The sequence below is a fragment of the Pelmatolapia mariae genome, linkage group LG15 (genome assembly GCF_036321145.2).
Source record: "Pelmatolapia mariae isolate MD_Pm_ZW linkage group LG15, Pm_UMD_F_2, whole genome shotgun sequence".
NCBI lineage: Eukaryota > Metazoa > Chordata > Actinopteri > Cichliformes > Cichlidae > Pelmatolapia > Pelmatolapia mariae.
Window position 1 is genome coordinate 21,091,906 of NC_086240.1, and position 27,298 is coordinate 21,119,203.

The window sequence follows — 27,298 nt, forward strand, 5'->3', positions numbered from 1 at the left end:
TACATAACAATTAAAACAAACGCAATATCCCGTAAAAACGTGAAAAATATACAATAACCAATCAATTAAGAGCGACATTAAAAGCAATCACACTGACTAAAAGAATTATTTTCTCATCAGTTGACCCTATAAACTAATAAGGAACCTGCTTACTGAGTTCACAGACTCAGTGAGCATGGGGCATTTTCCTGTGGACTGCTATATAAACGCAATTGTTTTTGCAACTTCCAGTTAGTGCCAAAACCTGCATTCTTTCTATTGGCCTGCAGAGGGCGACTCATACTGACTAAAAACTTACGCAGTGTCAATCACTAGTTTGTTTTTGTAGTTTCCTATTAAATCCATGCTGATCTAGATTTTGTAAATTATAATTCCATCCAACATCAGGTGTCAGGTGGGCTACCTTGCTTTGCTTGCGACATCTGGGCTGCTATCAAACAGGAACCCACGAAAAGAATCACTAACTGAGATAAATGACCCAAAATTATCTGTTTGGAAGCTGCAATAAGAACTGGTTCATTCCTAAGGAAGGCTGGTTGAGTGCTTCCTGTTATCATCACCTTTAGCAGAAAGGAATGAAAGGAATCCTGTCTCACAATTAATAGCAACACACAATCAGATCGTTCATGAAATAATATCATCAACATGGCCCACAAGTCACACAGATTATATAAATGTCGCGTTTTCCATTTCATGCCATAACCTGCTGATGTGTTTTGAATATTCAGGTAATGTTAAACTCAAAATGCTCTCTAAACCAACATTATGAGCTCTATTACTATATATACTATCATATATTACTATGTACTTCCCCATTAAAATGATCAAAGTGAGTTGGTGGATCACTATAGCTCAGTTTGCATTAGTTAAACATTGCTGCTTTTTAGCCTTTAAGATTTTCTTTAATTAGCCTTCGCAGAGTCAGGAGTTATACTGGTCTCTTCAGCATGAATGAAAAATAAGAGTGGACAGGATGAGAAACTAATGTCAATTTATCAAACCTTTCATTTCACTTTTAAGGTTATGTACTCCCTTATACTTAAAGATTTTAGCCTTGTTAATGAAGTGATATTTTTCACTTGTGGTACGTTTTAAAAAGACCACCACGTTAGCAACTCATGTGACTTCTCCATTGACCTCAAGGATACAAGGATGGAGTTCTATAGCCATATTATTTCATGTACAGTCTATGGATAAATCCAAAGGAAAACCTTTTAGAGTGTTCTTACCAGAGTTTAAGAACAAAAAGAAATAAGACATTTAATCGTTTTTGTACAGTTGACATAAAAAGAGTCCTAAGGTGGAAAATGCAGTAGAGATTGCTTTGTTTTGTTTTAATGATGGATTAGCAGCTTATGTCATGTTGTTACTGTGACTCGTTTGCGGTGCTAAGGGCCAAATGAAGCTGCTAACTGATATTTGCAGGTGTTCAGCCTGTGGGGCTTTCAGAGTGCGGCTCTAATATATGCAGCTCATTAACACGTGTTTTGACTTGTGGAGAATGGGTTAGATACTAATTTTCTCTCAACTTTTCACTGTATGTGCGCAGAAGTGGAAAACTTTGTTTCTGGGACGAGCTAGTTGTTGGTCTACACCAGTCTCTAAGTCTTGTTGGCCACATCTCAGGAGATTTTCTTTGTTTGCTGATTCTTTTGATTGAAAATGTATGAATTCATGTAACATTTCATTTGGCAGCAGCATATAAATATTGATGTCTTAGATTGTTTGATTTCTCCCTCTGACTTCAAATGATAGAAGTCTCCCAAATAGCACACCCATAAAGTTGACCATTTGCATCTTACCTAATGCATGACTAATCGATCCGTAGCACGCTCATCAGTCATGCTGTCAGGCAGATTACTCCTGGCTTGCTGTAATTGGTTTATACATAAGTCTTGTGATGCATGTAGGTGTGTGGGCACATCATCAAGTAAGCAATCATCTGTCACAAGTAGGTGTTTTTATTGCTCGCATGTCTTTCAACATTAAATGAAGTGTGCCGCAGACGTGGTCACCATGAATGACAATAAGACTGAGGCGTGAGGTGAGATGAATTACAGCGTTTGAAGTGAACAGATGTCTCGCTTCAAAAAGGGGCATAACAAGTCTGAAATAATGTGGAATAATCACATTTTGAGTGTGGCCATTAGCTTACTCTCCTGATCTTTTTTTTTAATTGCAAATTGCAATTAACACCAAATTACTAGTGCTGTCCCACTGCTTCACTTTGTGCCACTAAATGGCCATTTATACATTTCTGTCCTAATTACATGGTTTGGGTTCCTGTGAAGTTAACTATGCTACTTTAATTGTGGCACGTGCCATTTAAACTGTTCAGTAACGACCTCCATAGTATAGTGGTTTACAGGTTCACCTGACAAGTGAAAGATTCCCGGTTTGATCCTGGGAGGAGGCAGCAATCCCTTTGGGGTTGTGTCAGGAAAAATCATCCAAATCAAACATGCAGAGTAGGGATGGGTATCGTTTAGGTTTTATCCAATACCAGTACCAAACCGGTACTTTTGAAATGGTGCCGGTGCTTAAACGGTGCTCGAACCGGTGCTTAAAGAATGGAGGACACACAATTTGTCCAAAAACCTCTCATGTTTAGCTGTTTTTTTGTAAGATAACAATGTTAGCCTTTTCTGCAGCTATAGGGCATATATGGTATCACTCTTGGCTGGAAGCAGTACTTAATGGAAAAAAACACAAACTTTGTCCAAAAACCTCTCATGTTTAGCTGTTTCCCTCTTTTGCTTTGGTCATTTTAGCCTTTTTTGGCCAGGGTGAAGGGAGTATCTGCCATCAAACAAGAAGACAGCCGCATGTAACTATGACGGTGTTTGCTAGTTCACCTTACATGCGTTAATTTAATAACGTGGTTAGCGTACTCAACGTAAATTACACACGAACAACATTAAGCTACTCACCCAGAGAAGAACGGCTGCTGCTGCCATCATCATCCGTCATCATTTCTGCTACACTGGCAGGGCTAGGGGCCAGGACTCTCTGTAGCTCTGCTCTAAAAGAACGTACATACCTGGGCCCGCCTACTATGCTTGCAAAGGTAAAATGATTGGCTAGAATCCAAAGTGTATGACATCTCAGGGGAAAAAAGCACCGAAATAAAGCACCGAAATGTGCGCTGCTTTTCGGTCTGGTTACTACCGTTTATGTCAGAACCGGTGTCATAATGGCACCGGATACCGGTACCCATCCCTAATGCAGAGCTACCTGCTGTGGGAACCCCTAGGGAATAAGTGAGCAGCTGACCACATGTTACGATTAACTAACACAACATAAATTCACTGTCATTATAAATGGCTGGCAGGGGCTTTGTTATGCCTTGTGTTTCCTTAGCTTTAAAGTTTAGAATTTATGTAGTTAACTTTTTCTTTTGTGCATCCTTAAGTTCACTCGCTTTACTCACTTTCCTTTAGAACTGCCTTAATTGTTCATGGCATAGATTCATCAAGGTGATGGAAACATTCCTAAGGGTTTGGTCCATATTGACATGGTAGCATCACGCAGTTTCTGCACATCCATAATGCAAATGTAAACGGTTTAAACTTCTTCTATCTACATGCCTAAATGCAATGAGTTGCTGCCATGTCATTGGCTAATTATGTGTGTACAGGCTCTACTTTAAGGTTATAGTTCCTGTGAAGTATCTACACTGCAGTTAGTAGGGCTGAAGTAACTAGATATATTTATTTTGCGGAAACACAAAATCTTCATGAGGCGGTCTCCCTTAATGAATTTAAGATAAATTTGAATGACCTGGAGGCACTTTTAAGCTGATAGTCTCTGATGTTTCTCTATTTCACATGTTTTTCACTGTGTGGATATTGTTTGTATAACTGTTGTGTAACCACTGCTGATTGGCCTGCTGCCTATCTTGGCCAGGACAAAAGAGACTGAAATGTCAAGAGTCATGTTTTCCTGATTAAATAAAGGTTAAATAAGTAAAAAAATACATTTTGTAGCATTACATTTAGCTGCTGTCGAAGACAGTTTATAAATGATTTATTAGAAAATATTTAGCAACCGTTGAAAAAAACTACTATATAAATAGTGCCTCGGATTGCTTTCTGTGATAGTAAACTGATGTTATTCATCCAGAAGCATGCAGTTAAAAAGACTAATGCGACACCTGGTCTTCAACACACTTCAAAGTGGAATATCAAGTAGACAAACTGAAAGTAGGTTTTGTCCTCCATTTATTTGTTTCAAACTGAGACGAGGTCACAAGGCCCAGTAGACTCTCAGCCTCTTGCTGTGCTGCTGTCTGAAAGAGTGAGTAGAGCTGTCAGTCACACAGGAGTCCAAGAAACTGTCCAGAAATGAGGCAGCTGCTAAAAAGGTAGCGTTTCTCACAAGTTCTACAACACTCAAGAGAGACTCAATATGCCGAGTAATGTCCACAGATACCTATCGTCTCTGAGCACATAAACACACAAATGCATTTTCAAAATTGAAATGACATTTTAAATGTTTGAAAATAATTTTGACATTTCTGTAATTTAGTGTTTTTGATGGCTTATTTTATAAACCTGGTTCACTAAAAGCTCTAGCACTGAAGAAGAAATTCTGCAGTGCAGACTGGGATTATTAGCTAATTAAAACAGTTTCATAAAAACACACTGACATCACTTTTCTTTTCTTGCATATCCTAAATTGCTGCAGAAAACATCAAAATGAAGGTCGGAGACCTTATTATTTTATATATGATTAAGATGTTAAAGGGCATCCACGGTTGGCAGTGAAAACGGCATCCTCTCTGGCACTTCACCTCATTATACCGTGTTACGGTTTTTGGCATCCTTCTGGCTCTGCCTGTTATACCTTGCTATCTTGTGAAGTCTCTGTGTAGTGTAGTCCTCTCAGTTGTGCCAGTATGCTTAAGCATTTCAGTTCGCTACTCGGGTATAAAGCATGGAAAATCCCATCTTGAAAAAACCAATTAGCAGGAAATTTAATATGAGGGACCAATTTTGGCAGAATTAATTGCAGTGGTATAGTCTAGAGAGCAGGTAGACAGTAAACATTAACTAGATTGTTATGATTATTGCTGCGTATCCTTGACGTACATATGGGAAAACTCTAATAAGCTCTTAAATCCAGTATAATGCAAAATCAGCTTTGGTGCTGAAGGGATAAAGTGGTGAGGAAGTGAAATTTGGTATTGGTATTGTTTTTTTCTTATTTTCTCTACTGGTCATGAACCTTGGCCTCAAACACAGAGTTTTCGTTGGCTTCTGCTTCTTACTTTCTCAAAAAGCTCCTGGATTTGAGCAGCCTGCATGAGTCTGGCTTCATTACCAGCAACTGAAAATCAACCATGAAACCTTTCCTAAGGGTTGCTACTTAACAAAGCTTACAATTGGCTACAGCAAGCTGATGGGGGAAAAATTATGTTGGGCAACCTAGTACTTGCAGACATAAAAGGCCGGGGGAATTAGACAACAAAAAGAATAAATGGGGTCTTTGCCTGCACGATTTTACCCTGCTGTATAGTGTGGTAGAAATTACAGTTTGTTTTTCTCTGTGCTGCTGTTCTGCTACAATATCTCAGACTGCCAGGCCTCTCTGTATTTTGATGTCTCTGTTTTTGTTTGTGTGTGTTGCTGCAGACTACTTAACGTGCTCTGCTGTAATCTGGACTCCTTTCTGCTGTTGGAGAGCCAATATAACATCTGCTCCATGTTGCTGCAGAGTCAAATGCGGAACGTCACTGACCCAGACTCCAGTGAGGGGTATGAACTCATAAACACATGCTTAAAAATTTATGGCAAGTTATTTAAGAGTTTAGTCCATTAATATTTGGATGATAACACAATTTTTGTAATTTTGCTTTTGTACATCAACATCAACAATCAAGAAAGCCAATCATTTTCAGAGGCTCAGTTTACTCCACATTTAACTGAGAAGCAGCTTCATAACCATGAGAGGTCTTTTCATTGTTATTCCAAGACAAATTAAGCAAAATAAAGGCTCTTTAGTCAGGTAGCTGTTGACTTTAATCAATCAAACCAGTCAATATGAGGTCCCGTGATGTATTGATTCACATCACTGATTCACCATTGGGCTAGAAATCCAAAATGAATCTAACAGAGACAGAGTGAGTAAAAACTTTAGGATTGGACAAATATACATATTGTTAAAATTAAGGAATTTCACAATACAAATAGATAATGATCCAGAGCGCACTGTAAAACAACCCACCAAAAAAGAAGGCATAAAAATGGGATGCCCTTCAATGGTCAATTTAGTCACCTCCTGTCAATCTAAGCATGCTTTTCAGTTATTAAATACAAAGCTCAAAGCAGAAAGACTCTCAAACCAGCAACAACTTAAGGTGGTGCTGGTTTGTGGGTCTAGCAGAGCAGTGTAAGGGAGGAAACACAGCATTTGTTGATGTCCATGAGGCGTTAAAACAGTCTTTATATTTAAAATTGTTACTTTTGAGCATCTGAAAATTTGGGACTGTGTTAAAAAATGCCTAAAATTTCTAAACTGTCAACTCAAAACTGTTGTTAATGTTGCTGAATTAAAACTGGAAGTCTGTACTTAAATGACATCTTGACTGTTTGACTTAAAAGACACTGTGGTGGTGTAGAACATTATAAGGATTGTGTCACTGTCTCAATATTTATGGACCTAACTGTTTCATTTGTTTTTTTTATTGTTCAGTGATAATTCTGTTCAGTCTTTTTATCAGGTGTTCATTTAGCTTTTGTTAAACTGAAGTACTAGTTTGTATTTAAGTTACTAATGATAGAATATATGATTAGTTTATTATTAATATTATTACTTATTGCAATTCATATACTATGTTGTTGTTTAATTTTTTTCTGTGCTTGAAATCTGAGTCAAAAGTATAAGCAATTCAGTATTTAAAAAACTAAAACCAACTGTTGAGTTAACTTCTAGTGAGTTAATGAGGCTAGCTCGCCTATTAAAGGGCGAACACTTTCTCATTCAGAGGTGTAATATAATGTGATTTTTTTTTCAGTTACCACCCACATCTCCTTGTTACATAGAATAGAATACAATAGAATAGAGTAGCCTTTTATTGTCTGTGTATATGTATAATAAAATTGTGGGCGCTCTACCCCAACTGTGCATGGAAAAAATATATACATAGTAGGACAGCAAGAATAATAACAGACAAGCTGAGTATATACAAACAAGAAGAATATATACAAATCAGGAGGAAGGCACACAAAAGGGAGGGACATCTTTCAGTGTTGGTGACACGCCTTTACTAGGTCCTGAGAAATAATGGTCCTGTTTTAGAGATCTACAAAGTCTACGTTTTGATGCTGGCTTTGGAATAAGGCGTGCTTTACATCTCATTGGACTCTTTGTGTTCTCCACTTTGTTTTGCTTTTTTAACATTTATCTCTTGCTTTTTTACTTTTGTTTGCATTCACTGGTTACATTCATGCTTTAAAACAACTTGGTATGGTTTAAACATTATGAACTGCTTGATTGGGTTAAGGAAAAAGTTGTGATTTAGGATTAAAGCATGCACCTAATCACTAATGGGCAGGGTACAGGTGAAAAAGGACACTGTGTTCATAAATGACTCATCCCAGTGGACAAAGCAATGCTTATTGGCACCCGAGGACTTGAGAGACGTCACCTCTGGAATAAAAAGTTTGCCCTAAACCTAAATTCTTTCTTATTGCAAGCAGAGGGTGACTTCTGTGCCATTCAAAACCAAATAAATCTACAAAAAATGGCATTATTATGCTGTGCTTTAATATGACCTTAACAGACATTTTCCTAATGGGCTTACAGTCTCATTTGCTGCTTTAAAGCCATATTTAATGAGCCCATAATTAAGTAAAATAGATGATAAAACAGGGTACTACCTTGAGATTGTCAAGTCAGGGCTCCAAAACAGGACTTTACAAATCACTGAGTGGTGTCACAGTGGTTATAGTGGCCATCATTTATCTACAGTCTGTGGGCTTACTGTAAAATTCAGACATGTATAGTTTTTATAATCATTTCAGGAAAAGCATGTTTACTTGAAATCTGAAGAACAACAACAAGCGCTAATTTCAGCGGAAGTTGTTTCATAATCTCTCTATGCACACCCAGATGTCACAGTCACTCTCTTATATTTGAAGGTTTTTTGTTTCTCTGTGAATCACTTTGATATGACAGAACACTTTTGAAATTAATCAGTGCTCAGGATGAGAAATTGTTTGTTTGCCTTGTGACAAATAAAATAAAATAAAGCAGAAAGAAAGGGAAAAGGCCATTTCTGAGAGTCTATGTTCAAGAGCCCTTTTCTCTTGGTAATGGCTGGCAGAGTCATTGCTGTTGGTTTGAATGGGAATGGCCCTGAAATGCCAGCTCGCATGGCATGTCTGTGTGCTAGCTCAATTTTTGAGAGTGATGAGTCGTTAATTCATCCTTCCATCTCCTGATCTCTTTTCCTCTCTTTTTCTCATTGTCATCATGAGCTTACCATTTCTTTTCTATCTTATTTTTATCCCCTTCCTTTTTCTCCATTCAGTGTCATCTAAACGTAACATTTTTGGCATTTCATGACTGACTTTTTCTGTTGTAGTTCTTTTGCCCGTCTCTTTATTCATATTTTGCTTCTGACCTTTTCAATATGAATAACACCAGGATTTATCAATCATTTTCTTTTACTACACTTCTTTTAGCCATGAGGGTGTATATATATTTTTTTCGTGCTTAAAAATGTATGCAAATTCCCTTTTGTGCCAAGCAGGCACCCAGAAAGAGCACCGTATAAGAGAACAGTCCTTTTTATTACTCATTTCAAGTCCAAATTGCTGCAGCTGTTAGAACTATCCAGCATGGCTGACACCCTTCAATCCTGAAGTGCCTTTATAATTGGAATATTCTCTGATCTAATCTGAATTTCTAACTTGAAAACCCTGCTATCTTTTCTAACTTGCCTCACAGCAGTGTACAGTTTAAGTTATTGAGAGGCTTCAAACTCTGTGAAAAGTACTTCACAGGACTTGAATATCAAAAACGCATAGAGTGACTTCCAGTGTGGTTCCATTTTCATTTGAAGGGTAATCTTGCCTTGGAATGTTATTTCAGTAATTGCACATGCCATGTGGACATAATTGGCCAAAAGTTCCTTTTATATTTATATATGTTTTCTCTTTAAGTCATAACTAGGAATCCCTATGGTATACAAACTACTGCATGACATCAAGGCTGATTTCCATGCTCATTGCTGAGCTCTTCTTTAACCTCCCTTCAAAGAGGGGTTGCTAAACGTCCTGAAACTTAACTTGATTTAATAAATGTCAGTAAAATAACCTCCAGTCTTCTCTGTTCTTCTCAGGACTATCATCATAGACAGTCTGTCAGTGGAGAGGAACCATGTGCTGGTTCGTGTTAGTGTCATTGGAGGACCATCTGAGAGGAGGCTCCCTCCTCGAGACTTGCAAGAGGTGAGCTCTCCTTTGAATTGTATGGAATTAGTCATACCTTTCCACATGCTGATTTGACTGTTGCTGCCTCTTAAAATAGTTTTTTTTTTTTTTTTTTTTTTTTTGTACAAATTAAAAGCACAATTGGTTCTACAAATGGGACGTTCCCATAGAATGTGAGGAGTGTTTTAGTCCAAGAGGCCACATTTAAAATCACATAAGATTTATTTATTTATTTTTTAAAGGCTCAACTTAATGAAACAGCTAAGCTGCTATAGCTGTCATTAAAACATGGTCTAAAGTGATTCAGAAATACACTCATTTCCCACACAGGAGAAAGCTTACATTTCAAAACTGGCCCCCTGGCCCTGGCTAACCTTTCTCACCAGCTTTTGTAGTCAGCTTCTGATTGCAGAGTGAAGTCAACAGGAAAAAAAAGTTACAGTGGATTGAGGGAAAGAGAGGACCTACTGGGCCAGTAACACTGCTGTTGTTGTTTTTTTATTGTTTCATAGGATCATCTTGTCCTTTTTTTTGTTTCACAGCCAGTAAACACGGACACCGCAGGACTCAAATACACAACCTGCAGCTAGGAGGTTACAGTTCAAAAAAGGCACACTTTAGCGGGCAACAAAGGTTTAGGTATACAGCAGATCAGACAGGGGAAAAAACAGAGACAGGACCCAGGGAGAGCAGGCACAGTAACACTAAATGGCCCGGCAGCTTTGAGTATAAAAACCATAAGAATAATAACAAAGGGACAACATAAGCTGAGACTTGACTTGTTTTTATTTTTCCCTTCACCATTCCTCAAACTCAGTATTCCCTCTGGTCACAATCTGAGCAAAAACTCATCCCTCCACTTCTGTTCTGCACTTCTGCTACTCACAGTTTATTACAGATGAAGTGTCCTACTGATTACCATCAGAGCTTCAGTTGTTTGAAGCCTGCAGGTTTATTTGCTTATTTACTCAGCATATTTTGGGATAGAAATAAATTATTTAGGTGTTGTTTATGCAGAACTGAAAACAGGAACTAATTTATGCTGAGGTCAAGGAGAGGATATGAAAGATAATTTGGAAGAGGGGGAAGGTGTAAATTGTTTCCGTCATGTTTCACAGGTCTCTCTTATGCCCTTCCCCTGTTACTTGTAGAGAATATAAGAAATGGAAAGCTGTTAAATAAATTGTTAATTTGTGTGAAGTCTTCAAAACGAATAAAACAAGTTTTTTAGAGGCATGACATGAAGTGATTCACTGTAAATGGTACAAGTCTATTACTCCAAATGTTTAGAGCTGAGCCCCGTGCAGTATATTTTGTGTTCCGCTTCTTTACTGTAACAGCACAGCTAGACGTGTTATGTTGGGGTGAGGAAGAGAATACCTGCCTAAAACAGACAAATACTGGCAGCAAAGTTACTTTATAAAATGAGCAGAGAGGTTTACAGTCAGACATCAGTATAAAAGCAAAACACTGAGCACAAAAGCCTCTGTGCAACTTTACTCAGCTGTGCACACATGCAGAGATCTGCAACAGCAAACATCAACTATTTTCTTTTGTATCTAGTATCGTATTACATAGCATAATGTTACATTAATTACAATGCAATGTAATTTAGGATTTTAAAGAAACTGTTTAATGCTGTGAGTCAAATTCCAAAAAAATCCAAAAAAAGCAATATCTTAAATTTTGCTTAAAAAACGAACAAACGAAAAATACAGTTGTATTGTGAAAGCCCTCTGCCCTGCCTGCTGTGTGTGTCCATCTGTATTGGTTTGCTGGTTCCTTTAGTTGGAGTTAATTAGCACAACTGGGAGCACCTGGTCAGTCTCCTTGGGGCATTTAAGAGCTGGCTTTTGCTCTCTGTCCATCCACCCAGCACCGTGCTATTTTTTTGGTTGGCTTTAGTCTGATTATTTTAGGTTTCACACTCACAACACCATACACCTACCATCCAGACACTCATCCATCTGTTGACACACTGATAAAACTGACTAGACACCTTCTAAAGTTAACTGTGATTGTTTATTTTTGGTTGATAAATTGTGCAGTTTTTAATGTGCCTCTCCCATTACTTATCATGGCTCATGAGCCGAACCATGACAGACACTCGGAGGAACCCTGTCTTATACTTTTTAAGAAAGTGACTAGAGGTGCACTCAAATTGAATGCCCATGAATTTAATGAAACCCAGCTTGGTAGTTTTTGTGTAACCTTGCTGGCCAACAAACAGGATTGAAAACTTACCTGACCATCAGCCTGCTAATAATGTAAAGACACACAAATTTAAAGGCTCACTTTGTTGCCTACAGTAACAGCAAGGTCTTGTGGGATTTGTCTCTGTGCCTTCAAGTGCTCGTGTTTCCTGTCATATACCCCCCCCCCAAAAAAACCCCAAAAAAAACCAAACATGTCATTTAGCACTTCAGGTTTGGCTGTAGCGGCAACTGTGATCCTGAATAGTTGTCTGTCTCTGTAATTGACTAGCCTGCCAATAGTGTAACCAGTTCCAATATCATGCTGCTCACATATTCATTACAAGTTCTCAAGCTGCATACAGATTGTGTGCCATTCCAACTTTTTCCAACATCTTCAGACAAGCACATCATTGAGTGGTAGACTCAAATACCAACAGGGATTATCATGAGTGTAGGGCACAGACAATTGGATAAAGAGGCCTGCTTTCTAAACTTCATTAACATTTAGAGCATATTATTTTGGCAAGTCACATGCTGAGTTATGACCCAAAAGTTATGGTTCTTCAGAAATAAGTAATGAGAAAAATAATGAATGCGGCACTAAATGGCAGTGGGTTATACAAATAAAGAAATAAATGAAGGAGGAAAAGAGGGGGGAAAAAAACAAAGAGAGGGGGAAATAAGTGATGGCACATAAATATAAACAACCATTTTATGAACTGCTACCAGCTCAGAGCAAAACAATTGCTCAGTAATGAATTCATCAACACTGTTTAACTGCACTACGCTATTCATAATTTCCCGTGTTTCAGAAATACTGTCACCATACATTATCATCAGAAAGATAAAGTATATTCCATTGAATTACAAACAAATGCTAGCAGCCCTGCATAATAATGTGTCAAAAATTCAGAAAAACAGCCATAAAAGCTGTTTAGTCAGAGTAAGACAAAGAGAATAAATGGAAATAACGTGACTCATGCAAGTCTGAAAAGGACTTGCAGTGTTAATCACCACAGCTTAATATGTTTTTGTTATCATGACATTGTAACCGTGTGGATTTAAGCGTAACGTATTAAACATTGTAATAAGTGGGCATCAGGTTTTGGTTTTTTTTAATCTGCTTGCTCTAGGGAGAAGGAGAACATCCTTACCCCTGGCCCTGGTTTTCATGCTATCCCGTACCTCGCTGCTACACTTTGGATCCACCAGACATCCTACATACCTCACCTGGTAGGAGGAACATTGATGAACTCACTAATAATATCTTAGTGTTATTGTGATTTTTTTTTTTCCACCTCTAGTCCTTTGTCTGTCTTCAGACTCCGAGATCAGTGCGTTTCTGTCTTCATGGAAAGATCCAAAGAATGACGGAAGCTGGATGGAAGCCTGCCGAACGTTGTACTGTAAAGTCATGGCGTCAAAACCCAACGTGTTAACTGGAAAGGGTAAGCTGCTGGCTCTCTGGGTTTCTGTTTCTCTCACATCTAGTTAAATGCACCACATTTCTAATACACTACATTGCCCCCTGTGTTGATTGTAGAAGAGATGCTCTCGCAGCAGTTGAAAAAAGTGCAAATTATCTTTTTAAACTAAAAATGTTTCTCTTAAAGTGTGAGAGAATTTTTTGTTTTTAAAAAGTATAGAAAAGCTAACTGAAGGGTCATGAAGAGTACTTCACAAACTGTGCTGGGTATGACTGAGCGTTACTTCTTGAGGATTGGTGATAATGTATTTCACGCTATTTCATTTCAAACAACAGTACCAGAAAGGAAACTAACTTGTGGATTTTAGAAAGAAATGGCTAGTGGTAACAGTCACACCAATTAGAACATGTAACAGCTACCGATTTCAGAAATACCTGTAAAGAAGCTCGTCGAATTAATGTCATTTTTGAACTATTTTCTACCTACAGCTTAATTCACCTTCAGTGTACCTGCTCCATTTGCTTTAGCTAATTTTCTTTGCCTCCAGGAATGTGGAGAATGATGACAGTTCTCAGTATAATTTCTGTGTAAATTTGTCTGCCACATCAGATTTGCAATTTAAAGCATCTTTTTAAAAAAAATGACTGTTGTTGTTTCTTAGTTTCTCCTTAAGGAAAATATTATTTGACCAAAAAGATGAAAAATGCAGGGTTTAAATTAAAGGAGTCAAACAGTAAGACAAAGGCATATATTAACACTGTGCACCCCATGGAGGATTTCTCTTTTTGTTTGAGAGCACCGGAGTAGTTTATATCTAGGAACACAAGGAAGAAAAGAGTGTGAAAAGCTGGTGGAGTGGATGGTTTGATTGTGAGTGTTTTGTGGATCTGGGATGAGGGGACACATTTAAATTGTAGATGGGAATACCAATGAGCTTACTGGCTGAAAAAGTTAACTTTAAGTTTGTTCTCAGTGGTTCAACTGTAAGCATGTAAAAATAGACAAAAGCAGAAAAAAACTGCTCTGCAATGCTTCAGTACCGAAGAAGAAGGTTGGAGAAGCAGGTAACTGTGTGTCTCTGTTAACAGACAATGCTTCTAAGTGTAACTGGTATGTCTACGATTTCAGTATTTGAGATGTTAAGATGGAGAAAGTAAGACACAGAATACTAGGGGAGAAAGTCTTTCTCCCCTTTCTCTGCTGTTACTGACGAGTGCAAGAATGCACGTGTCTTCCCCGTGTTTTAAGCCAAGAGTAGTTGTAATTTATCGTTTGTAGTGAGAAATGGAGTACATAGCCCTGTGGGAGTGAGAATAATGGTGGGTGACAGTGAATTGTCAACTTTAACTGCTTGTGCTCTGCTGGAGAGGAAGTTATGGACCCAGCGGTGCTGCAGTTAGTTGATTACTTAATGGCATGGATTGATGGTAGGAGTAAAGTTTATGTATGCATCTTGAAAGGTGAGCACTTACACCTTCTAATCACATTCAAATAAGCTCTATTGGCTTTCACATAAGCCATGTTGTCACAAATATTTATGTTTCTTTAATGCCAAGGATAGTTTGGGCAAGAACATTTTAAGCCTCCTGAAAGGCTTCATAGATAAATCGAATGCAGCTAAGACTAAAGAAGTGACTAGATTTGATGTTTGCTGTTTTATAGTAACAGATTTGGTTGACTGACAGAGTGATTAAGTGACTGTAAATAACACATAAAGTGTGAGTGTAAAATAGTTGTTTAGTAACACCACTAGAGACCACCACCCTGATCTAAGGAATTATTTAAATAAAATAAAAGTGTTATTCTCTTTCCACTGTTCTGCATCTGTGTGATGCAGTTATTCTGAATTTAGTACCTATATAAATGGGAGAGCTAAAACTAATTTCACTGGTCACTGGGACACGACTAAAGCTCCATGTATATAATCAAGAGTCAAATCTAATAAAAAAATACTTCAAAGGTTTGGTGACTTTGCCCAAAATAAGGTTTAAAGGGACTTTTTCCCTGTAGATTGTGCTTCTACATGTTTATAGCTTCATTATCAGAGTATTTTCGGAGCAGGGGCAGGACAGCATCTTTAGTGTTTAAGAATTCTTCTATAGTCGTTTTTTTTTTTTTTTTAGGATTCTTTGACTCTCTATAATAAAAAACACCTTTATTTAACTATCTCCCTCGGATTGACATTAGAGGTCTTGTCACATGATGTCTTTAGAAGGAAAAGAGTTAAATGTACATCCACTAGCAAGGAGCTCAACCCCCAATGCAAATGAAAAATGTTGATTGATAATGAAGCACTGAGCTAAGCCAGAGGTGGCAGTTTGGAGAAACTGCTGTAAGGATTGGCGGTGAGCTTCGCATATCCCTTGATATCTTAGCAAGAGGATGAAAAATGAAGAAACAAAGGAAAGGGATGATGGTAAATGGAAGCAAAAGCAAACAAGTATGAACAAACAGTTTAACTGTGTTAATTTGCCAGACTAGCACAGTTAAATTACTTTAAAATCATTTTTATCCTTTGTTTTTTCTCACTGGTGTGTTTCATTTCATCAACTTTTTTACAGGACTCTGTGCAGTCCTACGAAAGACTAAGTACATCCTTCCTGCTTTCATAGGAATTAAGAGGACAAGCAGCAATCTGACGCTGTTAATCAGATTTCACTTGATTAGTTGATCATCAACAAGTCTAAACACCTCACTAAGAGCAGAAGTTTGGGCAGTTTACTGGTCTGAAGCATTTAGTTAGCATGTACGTGTTCCATCAAATTCACCCCAAGGTCAGACCCACTCTAGAAATGTGGTCTGAACAATGCTCAGAAAATCTCCAAAAGTTGATTCTGTTCATCTGGACGTAGTGTTTTCAGTGGGAGAAACGTTTCGTCACTCATCCAAGTGACTTCTTCAGGTCTCAGCTGACTGCAGGTTTCCCCAATCTTATAAACAGTACATTTGCATAATGACTGAAACCAGCCCACTGAAGGAACGAAGGCCTGGGAGGTCAGTTCCTTCATCATAATTATGCAAATTCTCATGACCATTGATCAAAGACCACTGATCAATGGCCATGAGTACCATTCACAGAGAGTTGGGGAATGGCTGTAATCACAGCATTGTAAGGTAAAAGATGTACCCTTAGGCCCTCTCCTCGATTCAGAGATGGTCTTTCCCTTTTCACGTAAATGGCTTCCTTGACTCCGCGCTCAAACCAGCATTCCTCCCTGTCCAAGATGTGTACATCCTCATCATTGAAAGAGTGTCCACTGGCCTGTAGGTGTAAATAGACTGCAGAGTCCTGGCCTGACGAGGTAGCTCTTCTGTGTTGTGCCATGCGCTTGACCAGAGGTTGTTTGGTTTCCCCGATGTATAAATCCTGGCAATCCTCCTGCCACTTAATAGCGTGCACTATGTTACTCTGTTTGTGTCGGGGGACCCGATCCTTGGGGTGGACCAATTTTTGGTGCAGTGTGTTTTGGGGTTTAAAAGCCACAGAGACGTGGTGTTTAGAAAAAATGCATCTCAACTGTTCCAATACTCCTGACACGTACGGGATCACTACAGGGATCACTACAAAATGCTCAGAAAAAAGAAAAAAAGTGAGAGGAACATCTAAGAACCTACAGGCCTCATTTACTGTAGCAGGATCATGAATATTAAAGTTCATGAAAGTACAACTGGAAAAAGAACAAGTATGGCTTATTTAGAATGGTTGCCTTTTCCCTCGAAAAAGAGCTTGACAGTACGACTTAGTGTTGCAAGTTGTATTTGAGCAAACCACAAGGCTTTTGTAACAATGTCCTTTGGACAGTTAACACCAGAGTAGAGATGTTTTGTTGTATATCAGCACAAACTTCTCATACCACCTGGTGGTGGAGGGGCAATGATTTAGGCTTATTTTGCTGCCACATGACTTGGGAACCTTGCAGTCATTGAATCGACCATAAACTCAGTGTATCAGAGTATTCTAGAGTCAAATCTTAGGCGCTTTCTTCAACAGCTGAAACTGAGTCATGCAATTGGATAATCATCCCAAGCACAGCAGCAAATCTACAACAGAGTGGCCAAAAAAGAAAAGAAGCAAGGTGTTGCACGGGCCAAGTCAAAGTCCAGATCTTAACCTTATGGAAATGCTGTGGATCGATCTCAAGGGAGCTGCACATTAAATAATGCCTGTAAACCTCAATGAAGTGGAGCAAAGCTGTAAGAAACACTGGCTCAAAGTTCCTCCACAATAATGTCTATGTGACTGATAAAGTCACACAGAAAACAATTATTTAATGTTATTGCTGCTAAAGGTGTTTTTACAAGCTGGTGAATCATGGGGTGTACTTAGTTTTTCACAGGACTGCAGTCCTATGAAAATATGACGACATAAATATTGATGATCCAGATTCAGGAGGGAGACCACCTCTGTGTGTTGCATGCACAAGGTCAAATAAATAATCTTTCTTATTGACTTGACGGGTGTAATATATGCTAAATATATTAATAGTGAAAAGAACAAAAAATCCAGATGACACAATCTGAAGGTTTTCAGGGTTTTTTTATTTAGCCTCCTTTTCTTCTGATTGCTTTTATTGAAATTCAGGTGCACTTCACACTTTTCCTCACCAAGATTACATAAACCTGATGTCCATGAACCTTTTAAGACTCATCATCAATGTCGTTGACAGCCACTGTGAAATTGCACCTACGCCTACTTTTCCTATGTAGGAGTAAATAGCTGTGATTCAACGAAGACAAAAATATATTCAAATGAAGGAGGGCTGACAATCTTGTCATTAATGCGTGTACTGCACAGTGATTGCCTCCTTTCATCAGTACACTGTTGAAGCCTGTAAAAGCAACTACTCCACAGCTCATTTGAGGCTTTTCACTGGAAGACCACGATTGAGATTTATTATCATTTAGGCTTCTCTTTGCTGTCGAAGTGCTATTTCATGTGTCACATCATTAACCATGTACAACCTGGTATTTCACTTCTCGAGAAACATTCGGTGAAGGAAATGTTTTATCTTTTATGAACTGACTACTAAATGAAACTGATTTCCTGGGAAGTTTATTCAACAGTTACTTGTGTCTATTTCTGAATATGAAGACACTGTGATTATCACTTGTCTTTGACAAGCTTCTATTCAGCTGGAAGATGATATTGATTATGCTATCTCTTGGTTGAAACACTTACAATTAGAACTGTTTCATGTTCAGTACCTTACTATCTTGTCAGCTTATCGATTCCCTAATTGGTTTTCCTCAGCAGCATATCAATGAAATGCGTTCACTCGTGCTCAGAGTTACTGAGCTGCGTAGTGAATAGGAGGTTTGATCAGCCCTTTTAGTCTTCTCTGAATTGGCAGCTTGTGAAATGATTGGAAGGCTGTGCCACTGTGTTTACAAAACACCTTATACTTAGTTCACATATTTAGTAGTATAACAAAAACATATTTTATTTACCTTTTTTGAAACATTTTATACCAGGACACAAACAGGAAAAGAATGGACAGTAGGTGGAATAATGTTAATCAAAGGTAGCTAGTGTGAAATATGAGCCATCCAATCAAACAAACTTCACACAGCAGCAGAAAACAGCCCACAAGACTAGAATAAATCCAGGAATTTCAAGGAAGCTATAATACCTACTTTTCCCAAATCCATTGAATCCAGAAACAAAAATAGTGGCAGCTGCCAGTGCTACCCCTCAGCCTGCTATTAGATACATGTATACATGTCTACTTGTTTTCAAGTTATCATATTCACAGAGTTTTTTTAGAACACTTGACCTCTGACCTTGAGGTTTTGAGATTTCAACTCATCCAATATTTTAAGTAATTGCACCTATGGTATCAGTATGGAAAATCCTACATCGCCTCATTGTCGAGTTATCACATTCACAAGATTTTCACTTGAACTCTGACCTTGTGGTCAAAGAGACTAGAGTTTGAACTCATCCAAGTCTTAGTAGTAGATGTACCTATGGTGTGAATATAAAAATTCTAGGTGACTGTGTTCTCAAGTTATCACATTCACAAGATTTTCAGAAAACTTGACCTCTGACCTTGACCTTGAGGTTGAGATCACTGAGATTTGAACTTTATCATTATTGTTAACATTAAAAGTTTGTGAACGTTCTCATATTCATAAACTTGCTTGTCCACACCGCCCACCTGGCCAACTGCCTTTTATGGCTGAGGTGTAAAAACTCTATTTGATTTGAATTCGGTCAACATCCTCTACAAGGTTATGGTCCTGTGCACCTCTGGATGACTTCCAGTGCTTTAGCCCAATCTCACTTTGACTGCTTGCATTTCTGCACATGCACGTTCACCTCGGATGGCAAACCTACGCAGAGCATCAGCTTTCAAACTGACTTGACTTCATGGCAAGGGTCATAACTCGTGGTGAGTTTTGGGTCGAACAGGAGTTTACAATGTCAAAGTTGGCACATCAGATCAGCAATGTGGTGCATACTAATCTTTGACTTTCACAAGGTCGTGCACCATGAATTTGTCCCTCTGGGTCAGCCTGTAAATGCAGACTTCTACTGTAACATCCTGAGGCATCTGAGGCTGAGCATTTGGCAGAAAACGCCTGAACTGTGATGTGTGTGCTGTGGTGTGCCAGCACAAAGCGCATTGAAAAGACAGGAGTTCTTTGGCCACAAAACAGACTAAAACAAACCAGTCTATTCATTTGGCCTACTACGAGTTAAAACAATAGGTTAAACTCTTTGGCCTGTAGATGGTTGGTTTTGTATCATCTTTATTTACTGTTTCTTCCTACCTCACCACCCTCTTCCTCTCTTATTTCCACAATTAGATCTTCAGTGACTGTGTGAAGTGACACTAAAAGCCATGCTGACACAGTTTACTGAGTGACAGTCGGGGCCAGTGAATCCACAGTTGATACAAGATGTACATTTTTTGTATTGTATTACAGTGCATGTAATTTTTTCGCTGAGCTATAATTTACTTTGTCAGAGACATCCTTATCCTAGAAGTGAAGCAGGTTTGTTTTTAAACTTCTATTATATATTATCTTTTATTAGTATTTATAATGCTAATGACTTTATGCCAGCTGAGCACACTGTATGTCTTACATGGAAAGTATCTGTCCAATCCACTTACAGCTGCTTAATAGCGTAGAAAACTGGATGGAACCAACAATCTAAAAATAGTTGAAAGCTGACATTTGAATTTTTAAATTGGATTTCCTTTGAACGCAATATTTAATGCAGACCTGCTATCTTATGATTTTTTATGTGCCTGCTTTTTCTCCTCAGTGCTGGCTGACCTTCTGGAGAAAGTTGTGGCCCATCTATCCAATTCTGCTTCAGAGTGCTTCTTCTCTCCAGCTCGGTACAAAGGTCAGTAAGAAGAGCAACCCCCCTCCCCAACCCTCCATTCTTACAATTTAGTCAAGGAAAATAACTAAAGGGCACTTTGTGGATCAGTGAAGACAGACATGCGGTACAGGGGACGCAAAACTAACCTATGTGCTCTGCTCTGTTTACTTTATTTCTGGGTTATGAAAATTATGTAAAGGTAAATGTTGGTTATACTCCAAAGCATATACAGTACACAATGTTTTAACACCTAATTTTAGTGCAGTGTATTTCATGTAAGTTTGAACTTGACACTTTGTTTTCTGTTGTGGGTTGTTATAGCCTTCTACTCCAGTCGCTTCTGAAAGGGCCTGTTGGCTCAGTCAGTTGAACTGAAGCCTGCTCGCGCTTCAATGTGGAGATCTGGTCTGTTAATAGTCTTGGTGAACTGAACCCTGGCGATTAAACTAGCCCTGATAAGAACACGAACCAAAGCTGGTGATAACAACTGTGTATAGATGGTATAAAAGCACCATCTTGGTCTTTTGTAACCAGACATGACAAAAAAGGGACGTCTTTTTTGTCATGTCTGGTTACAAAAGACCAAGATCTGATTGTTCAACTAAAGAAAACACACACACATTGGCTATTAAGTTTTAAATGATGATGAGATTGTATGTCTACTTTGGGAGTCATAAACATCATTAGACCAGTGCACATATTGTCTCTAAAACACTTAGATTTCCTCATCTCTTCACCCATCAGTGCTCTGTCTTGGTTGTTGAGTTAACTAATGTGGAAATTAAATTTATCCAGCAGTAAACCTGAGTTTGCAGTGAGGGAAGCATCTTGTACAGTACAGCACTTTCCAGCAGGCACTTCGATAGAATGTAAAATAAAACATTTTGTGTATTTTAGAATGACCTTCAGTGTGTTTTTGTTGTTGCCCCACTAATCAATCACTTACTACTAACTGCAATGGTAATTTATTGGGTTGGAAAGTGTGGCGATGCTCGCCACCTAGTCTCCCTTCTTGCTTGTTGGTGTGGCAGGTCTCATTTGTAGGTGCTGGAGAGCTGCTGTGGCTCATTTCCATCAGTGGCACTGGCAATACCTGGGCCCATTCTGTCAGTGCACTATAAAGGCCCTCAGAACCCAAATGTGTAGTGGCTCTCCTCCCTGAGACACATTCTGGGTTTTAGTTTGGGTTTTTGCACTAAACAGCGTTGTGTACACAGTCTCTTCAAGCATGCACTCACTTAAGCCACTAATTATACTGACTATACACATCATGGTTAGTTTAGGTTTTTCTCTTGTTTCTTTAATTTAAAATAAATAGTCTTTTTAATTGGCATTTGTGTGTGCATCTCCTGTTTTGTCATGGTTGTATGTCCTGGTTCGTGACAGGCTGCATGAGCTCATCTGGTGGGAGTGTAATACTGTAGTATGTCAGGCATAAAAACGTGGTTTTCATGATGGGAGGAGTGTAGAGTAAATGTAAATAAAACAGTTTAGAGATGGAATATTTCCAGACAACAGACTAAATATTATATTTTAAGAAACTCCAAATTTTGCACGTGTCACAGGGTCTGAGTTGGAAGATTTTGGTAAAGCTTTGTCCCTGAGGTAGTTGAAAAACCCCAGTTGGGTAAAGCGTTGGGTTTTTTTGTTAACAGACTTGCTTATCTATTTAGTTGGTGTTATTTTTTCATCTAAATTTTTTAGTGCAATTAGCACTTTCAGTACTAATCCATAGCAATGTGTAGTATTTTTCACATTGTCTGTGTGTAAAATACATACGTAAGCATGGATTACACAAAGGATCCTGCACCCCAAGCTGGATGGCAGGATAAAAATAGAAATCCCTGGAAACAATTCTTTCTGCCCTTAAGAGCAGCTTTTTCCACCACATGCTAAAATGTGTTATGTTTCTCAAATCGAATGAGTGAATGATTTTAGCAGGTTGGAGTATTTAGTAGCCAGTAGGCTAAACAAGCTGACTGATAGCAGTCAAAAAGGCACAGTGCTAATAAGTATGCCGCAACATCTTTCTACCTAGAAAGTCTCTAAAGGTAATGTGCAATAAGTATCCAATTAGCATATTTATTTGTTCCAGTTTACATGTTTTTTTATAAAATCAAGTTAAGTCAAATCATAGTTCAATCATGACCTTCACCTCAAAGACACATTGCAAAGTTGTACTAAGTTTAACATCATATTTACCATACTAATTGGTGGAAGGATATCAGTTTGAATTTCATCAGTGACTGTATGGCTCTGCTGAAATAATGCAATCATCTGACACTTAGTAAACATTGGTATAATTATAATAGTGTGTCATTTGTTCAAGCACTCGAAACAAGTGCAGAGAAAGTGTCAAGCACAAGGTTAGTGTGCTTATACAAAGCAAAAGGTAAGATTTAACAGTAGCACAAAAACAGTGAATAATGTTAATTGTACCAGCAGAGAAAGTTAATTGGTTGATAGCTTCTCCAAGACTCAGCAATTTAAAATTAAACAGCGGTCCAGTTCTATAGAAATTAGGGTGTGGGGAAAAAGCATGAATGGCTCACACACTCAATATAAATTAAAAACAAGCAGCTGTTCATTACGGAAGCAGATTTACCACATTTCTGGTTTGCATTGTTCAGCATTGTTGTTTATGTGTTTTTTTTTTAAACTCACTCGGCCATTGTTTTGCACGGGTTAGAGGTTTTAATTAAGATGCAATTAGTTCAGACAGGCCACTAAGTCAGTGATTCCCAGCAGATCAGCTGATGGTTTTGCTGATACCCTTTGTTGAATATTCGGCCAGGTCTCATATAGGGTGCACTATTTAAGCTGCTTTAGTCAACCCACAGTTGTTGTGCATCTACAAGCCAGCCTGCAGTGCACCTCCATGTCTGCTCCTCCTTTTTATTCTCTGCATGACCCTGTCATTGCTATTGTCTGTGCTGGCTCTCGCTGCTGCTCCCCTGCCTTATTCCTTGCCTGTACATGAATGGAAGGGTGGGGAGGTACTATATCAATTGTTGTGGAGACATTTTGGCCCATTCTTCTTTACGACATTGCTTTAGGTTGATTGAGGTTAACAGCTACATGTTTTTATGCAGCTCTCTCCTAACAAAGCATTTCAGTGGGTTTGGGGTCTGGACGTTGACCGGTCTATTGCATAACCTTAATTCTTTTCTTTTTCAGTCATTGTAGATTTACTGTTGCTGTGCTTGGATCATTGTTGCTGTTGCGCAACCAAATTTCAGACATCTGATGGATAAATGGGCTTTTCCACCACCGTGCTTGAGAGCATGTCTTTTTTTGACCTTTGAACTTTTTTTTAACATTTAACATGCTAACTGAGGCCTGTAGAGTCTCTTGGATTTTGTTTTTGACATCCACTCCCAAGAAAATCATAGCACTGTGTTAACACAGCTGAACGCTCTAGACCAACAAACTGCCAAAACGTTTGCTTTACAGAGGTGTTCACACTTAATCAAGTGCATTTGATTAGCAGCAACTGGCTGCTGCTTGCACTCCTAATTCCAATGAAAGCAGTAACAATGAACAGGAGTTCATCGAGTTCTCTGAAAACTTTCTTTTTCTGTAGGTTGAACTTAGTGGTTTAAAAAAAAGAAAGTGAATTGCAGTCTCTTGTCCTGGAAATCATCTTGGACATTTCATGGACAATATAGTCTGGCAAATGCTTTGTGGTATCAAAATGCTATTTGTTGTGAATGCAGGTGTGTGTGCTCCTTGTTGTTCCTTTCTGATGCCACATGAACTACAGAATAGAGGAGTGCAGGTGGGGAGAGCTGTGTCTGTAAAGATCAAATGGTAAAACTGTTTTCTTCAATAATCTGCTCAGTCAAACAAGGCCTGTATTTCTCTGTGGGAAACTTCTGTCCATAGGTCTCGCAATAATAACACAAACACACAGGCCTGCCACCCATTATTGTGTTACTCAAACACATTTGACTTTCTTCCGCAGCCAAATTGATTTTTATGCATATGCGTTGTTTATGGCAATAGCCAGTTCCCCATATGATGACAGCATGCACTATAACCTCTGTAATACACGCATTTATTATATTAACTGCAGAAACTGTTAATACGCATTGTAATTTTTTTTTTATTGCTAAAGCTGAAAAATATTATCAGAGGCAGGTCAGAATATTATGGATGCTTTATTTTTGGCAAGTTTAACAAAAGCGTACAGTTTGGCTTTCCATACTGAATGCATACTCCATTAATCATAGTTGTATTTTAACCACAGTCATTGTTTAACAGTAAATTTAATTTCCCTCTACTTAGCTAAATGTGGCTCAATTATATCCAGCAAGGGCACTTAAGCTATTAAAAGAAGTGGATGTGAAATACTGAAATAACATTAACAGTGCATTAGCTATTAAACTGCTCTCCAGAAAATTTCTGACAAGTGCTGATTTTTTTTTTACAGTAAAGAGATTTTCTGAATCATTGTTTGAAATTTTCTGTGGCTCAGAACACCTGTAAAAACACATTGTAGAACAATATTTTGAAATGTGTAATATTCTGATGTCTGACACTGACATGTTTATTATTATTTCATTTTTTTATTTGTTTTTCTAAGGACATAATATCAATAATCTTTCTTTCATACACATTTTCTAGAAGTAATTTTCCCACCTCTTTGTCAATACACAAACAATGCACAATTTGTCTGTTCATAATTACCAGAAGATATGATGACATAATAGCTTTTTGGAGCATTTGGACACACCCACAACCCAGGTGTTGCCAAAAGTATCCTTTGAATTTTAGTCTTGAATGGCTAAATCTAAATTACTGGGAGGTGATCAGATATAAAGCACACTGCTGCTAAAATGTGAATGAAAACCATTTCACTGTGGTGTTCACTAATGATTACTCAACATATAAAACCAAGATTTGTTTCACTTGTTGGAGTTGGTAGATAGGGCTAAGTTTATGTTGCTTATTTCAAGTGCTTTTCAAGGGACATAAAAAAAGATATAAGGACACACTGTAAAAGACAGGTGGTATAAAACAATACAGGATTTAAAATAGAAGATAAACAGAAGATATATAAAATAAAATTGATTAAATGGAAGAATATAAAGGTACAAGACACTGCACTATTTGAATAAATAGCTTCATATTTTACCCGGTGACAGTAAGGTTTTAAGCTGCAATTTAGAAGATATGACTTGGTAGAAGCTTGAGGTTTCCCAGGAGTGAGAATCATGTGAAAAAGAAAGTTTTCATAGGACTCTATGCTCTATACCTGTAGTTCTCAAACTTGTCACAATGAGTACCACCTCATAAAATATATGGCTCTTGAAGTACCACCCTTATGACCAACATTAAGTTACAGTAGTATAGGCCTATTTAACACCATATACAGTTTACACTAGACAATTTCATTTCCTATATGAATGTTATTTATTTTAACTGTCATAAACAGGATGTGACAATTGACAATAATAACAACTGTACTGCATTAAAACATTCAAAGCAGGTGGGATATCCAGTCTTTAAGTAATGACGTATGAACCCTGTTTCCGGGTCCAAACTAATCGTTTATTAAGGTTGTTGTGTTTTTAACATGTTTTAATGCTTCGTATCTTGTTCTGTTTAATCGTACAAGCTCCTAAAAAAGGCAGTGATCACTGTCGGCCTCTCTCGGTTTTTATTACCACTGTTAAAGCTCAGTTTTTAAAACCTTACAATGTAACTACAGCCCAGCCCATGCAGCAGTAAATTAATGACTAACCTCGTATTGTGGATGGATTATCTCAGTTGTTCTCCTGACTGAAGTTTGGTCCGTCTGCAGGATCCTGCCATGCAACTGCATTTGTCTCTAACCACTGAGTGGAAAAAAGTTGGCGTTCATCTTCCAGCTTCAGTGTGTTTATATTATGCTAACTATAGCTGTGTAGCTAGCCAATGTGTAGCACATTATTATATACGAGCTAGCCCAACTTCAGTAACCCTGTAAATGTCACTACTGTTTAGTTTTCTGTCTTCATTTGTGTCGGAAGTGATAGCAGAGCTGAACGTTTAAATTTTTCCCGCGTACCACTAGAGGGAGCCCACGTACCACCAGTGGTACGCGTACCACAGTTTGAGAATGACTGCTCTATACTCTATGAAGTACAACCCATGATTCCCTATGATTTAGTAGCTTGTATGATCTTTGAAATACTTTTTTTCTGTATGACTTCATCAGTCTCTCACATGGTTATGGAGAATTTATAACTCATTCTTCTTTACAATGTTGCTTCTGTTCATTGAGGCTTGCAAGCATTCATTCATGCACAGTTCTCTTAAGGTCATACATGCATACATGCACTTGCTTTTTGCACAGGGTATGAATGTTTCCAAGCACGTTATCAAACACGTGCCATTTTTTTTCCAGCAGTCTTATGGATTTTTTAGATGCAACTTTGCAAATGTAAACTGTCCTGCCATGTTCTTTTTAGAGAACAAGTTGGAGATAAAGCTCTTGAGCTTTTTTTCTCAGAGAATAGTTTGGCCTTGGGTGAAAATTCTGGGACATCCACTTCTGGCATTGCGTCACCTGAACGCTCCAGATCAGCAACCTGTTAAAACTTTGCTTTTACAGAGGTGCTCACACTTGCTGATGATCAGTGAATCAATTACATTTAATCAGCAGCACCTGGCTGCCGCTTACCCTCTAAATTCCTGTTGAAGCAGTAAGGGTGTATGTACTAAATTAAAATAATTTAGAGTGTGGTTAAGCCTACAGTATAGATTTGGACGGTTTGACATGTACAGTTTGGAATTTAACTGTAATTGCCATAAGAATGAACATTCTTCATGCGCGTGGTGTGTCATGCAATAAAAAGTTTTGAAACAGTGTTCAAATTTGACAGACTTTATAAGTAACATCATCCCGAATATGTCTGA

At 38.2% G+C, this 27,298-nt stretch overlaps 1 protein-coding gene across 4 annotated transcripts in view; it reads left to right on the forward strand.

The window, feature by feature from the left end:
* tbc1d32 (TBC1 domain family, member 32) overlaps positions 1-27,298 on the forward strand; it is a 92,355-nt gene that overhangs the window by 30,728 nt on the left and 34,329 nt on the right. For 3 of the 4 annotated variants that reach the window (XM_063495638.1, XM_063495640.1, XM_063495639.1), the window contains exons 24-28: positions 5,634-5,756; positions 9,347-9,455; positions 12,766-12,865; positions 12,937-13,080; positions 20,333-20,416. In XM_063495638.1, the coding sequence (XP_063351708.1) occupies positions 5,634-5,756; positions 9,347-9,455; positions 12,766-12,865; positions 12,937-13,080; positions 20,333-20,416 (560 nt within the window). The remainder of the gene's footprint in view (positions 1-5,633; positions 5,757-9,346; positions 9,456-12,765; positions 12,866-12,936; positions 13,081-20,332; positions 20,417-27,298) is intronic. The other variant, XM_063495641.1, reaches the window with a different exon arrangement.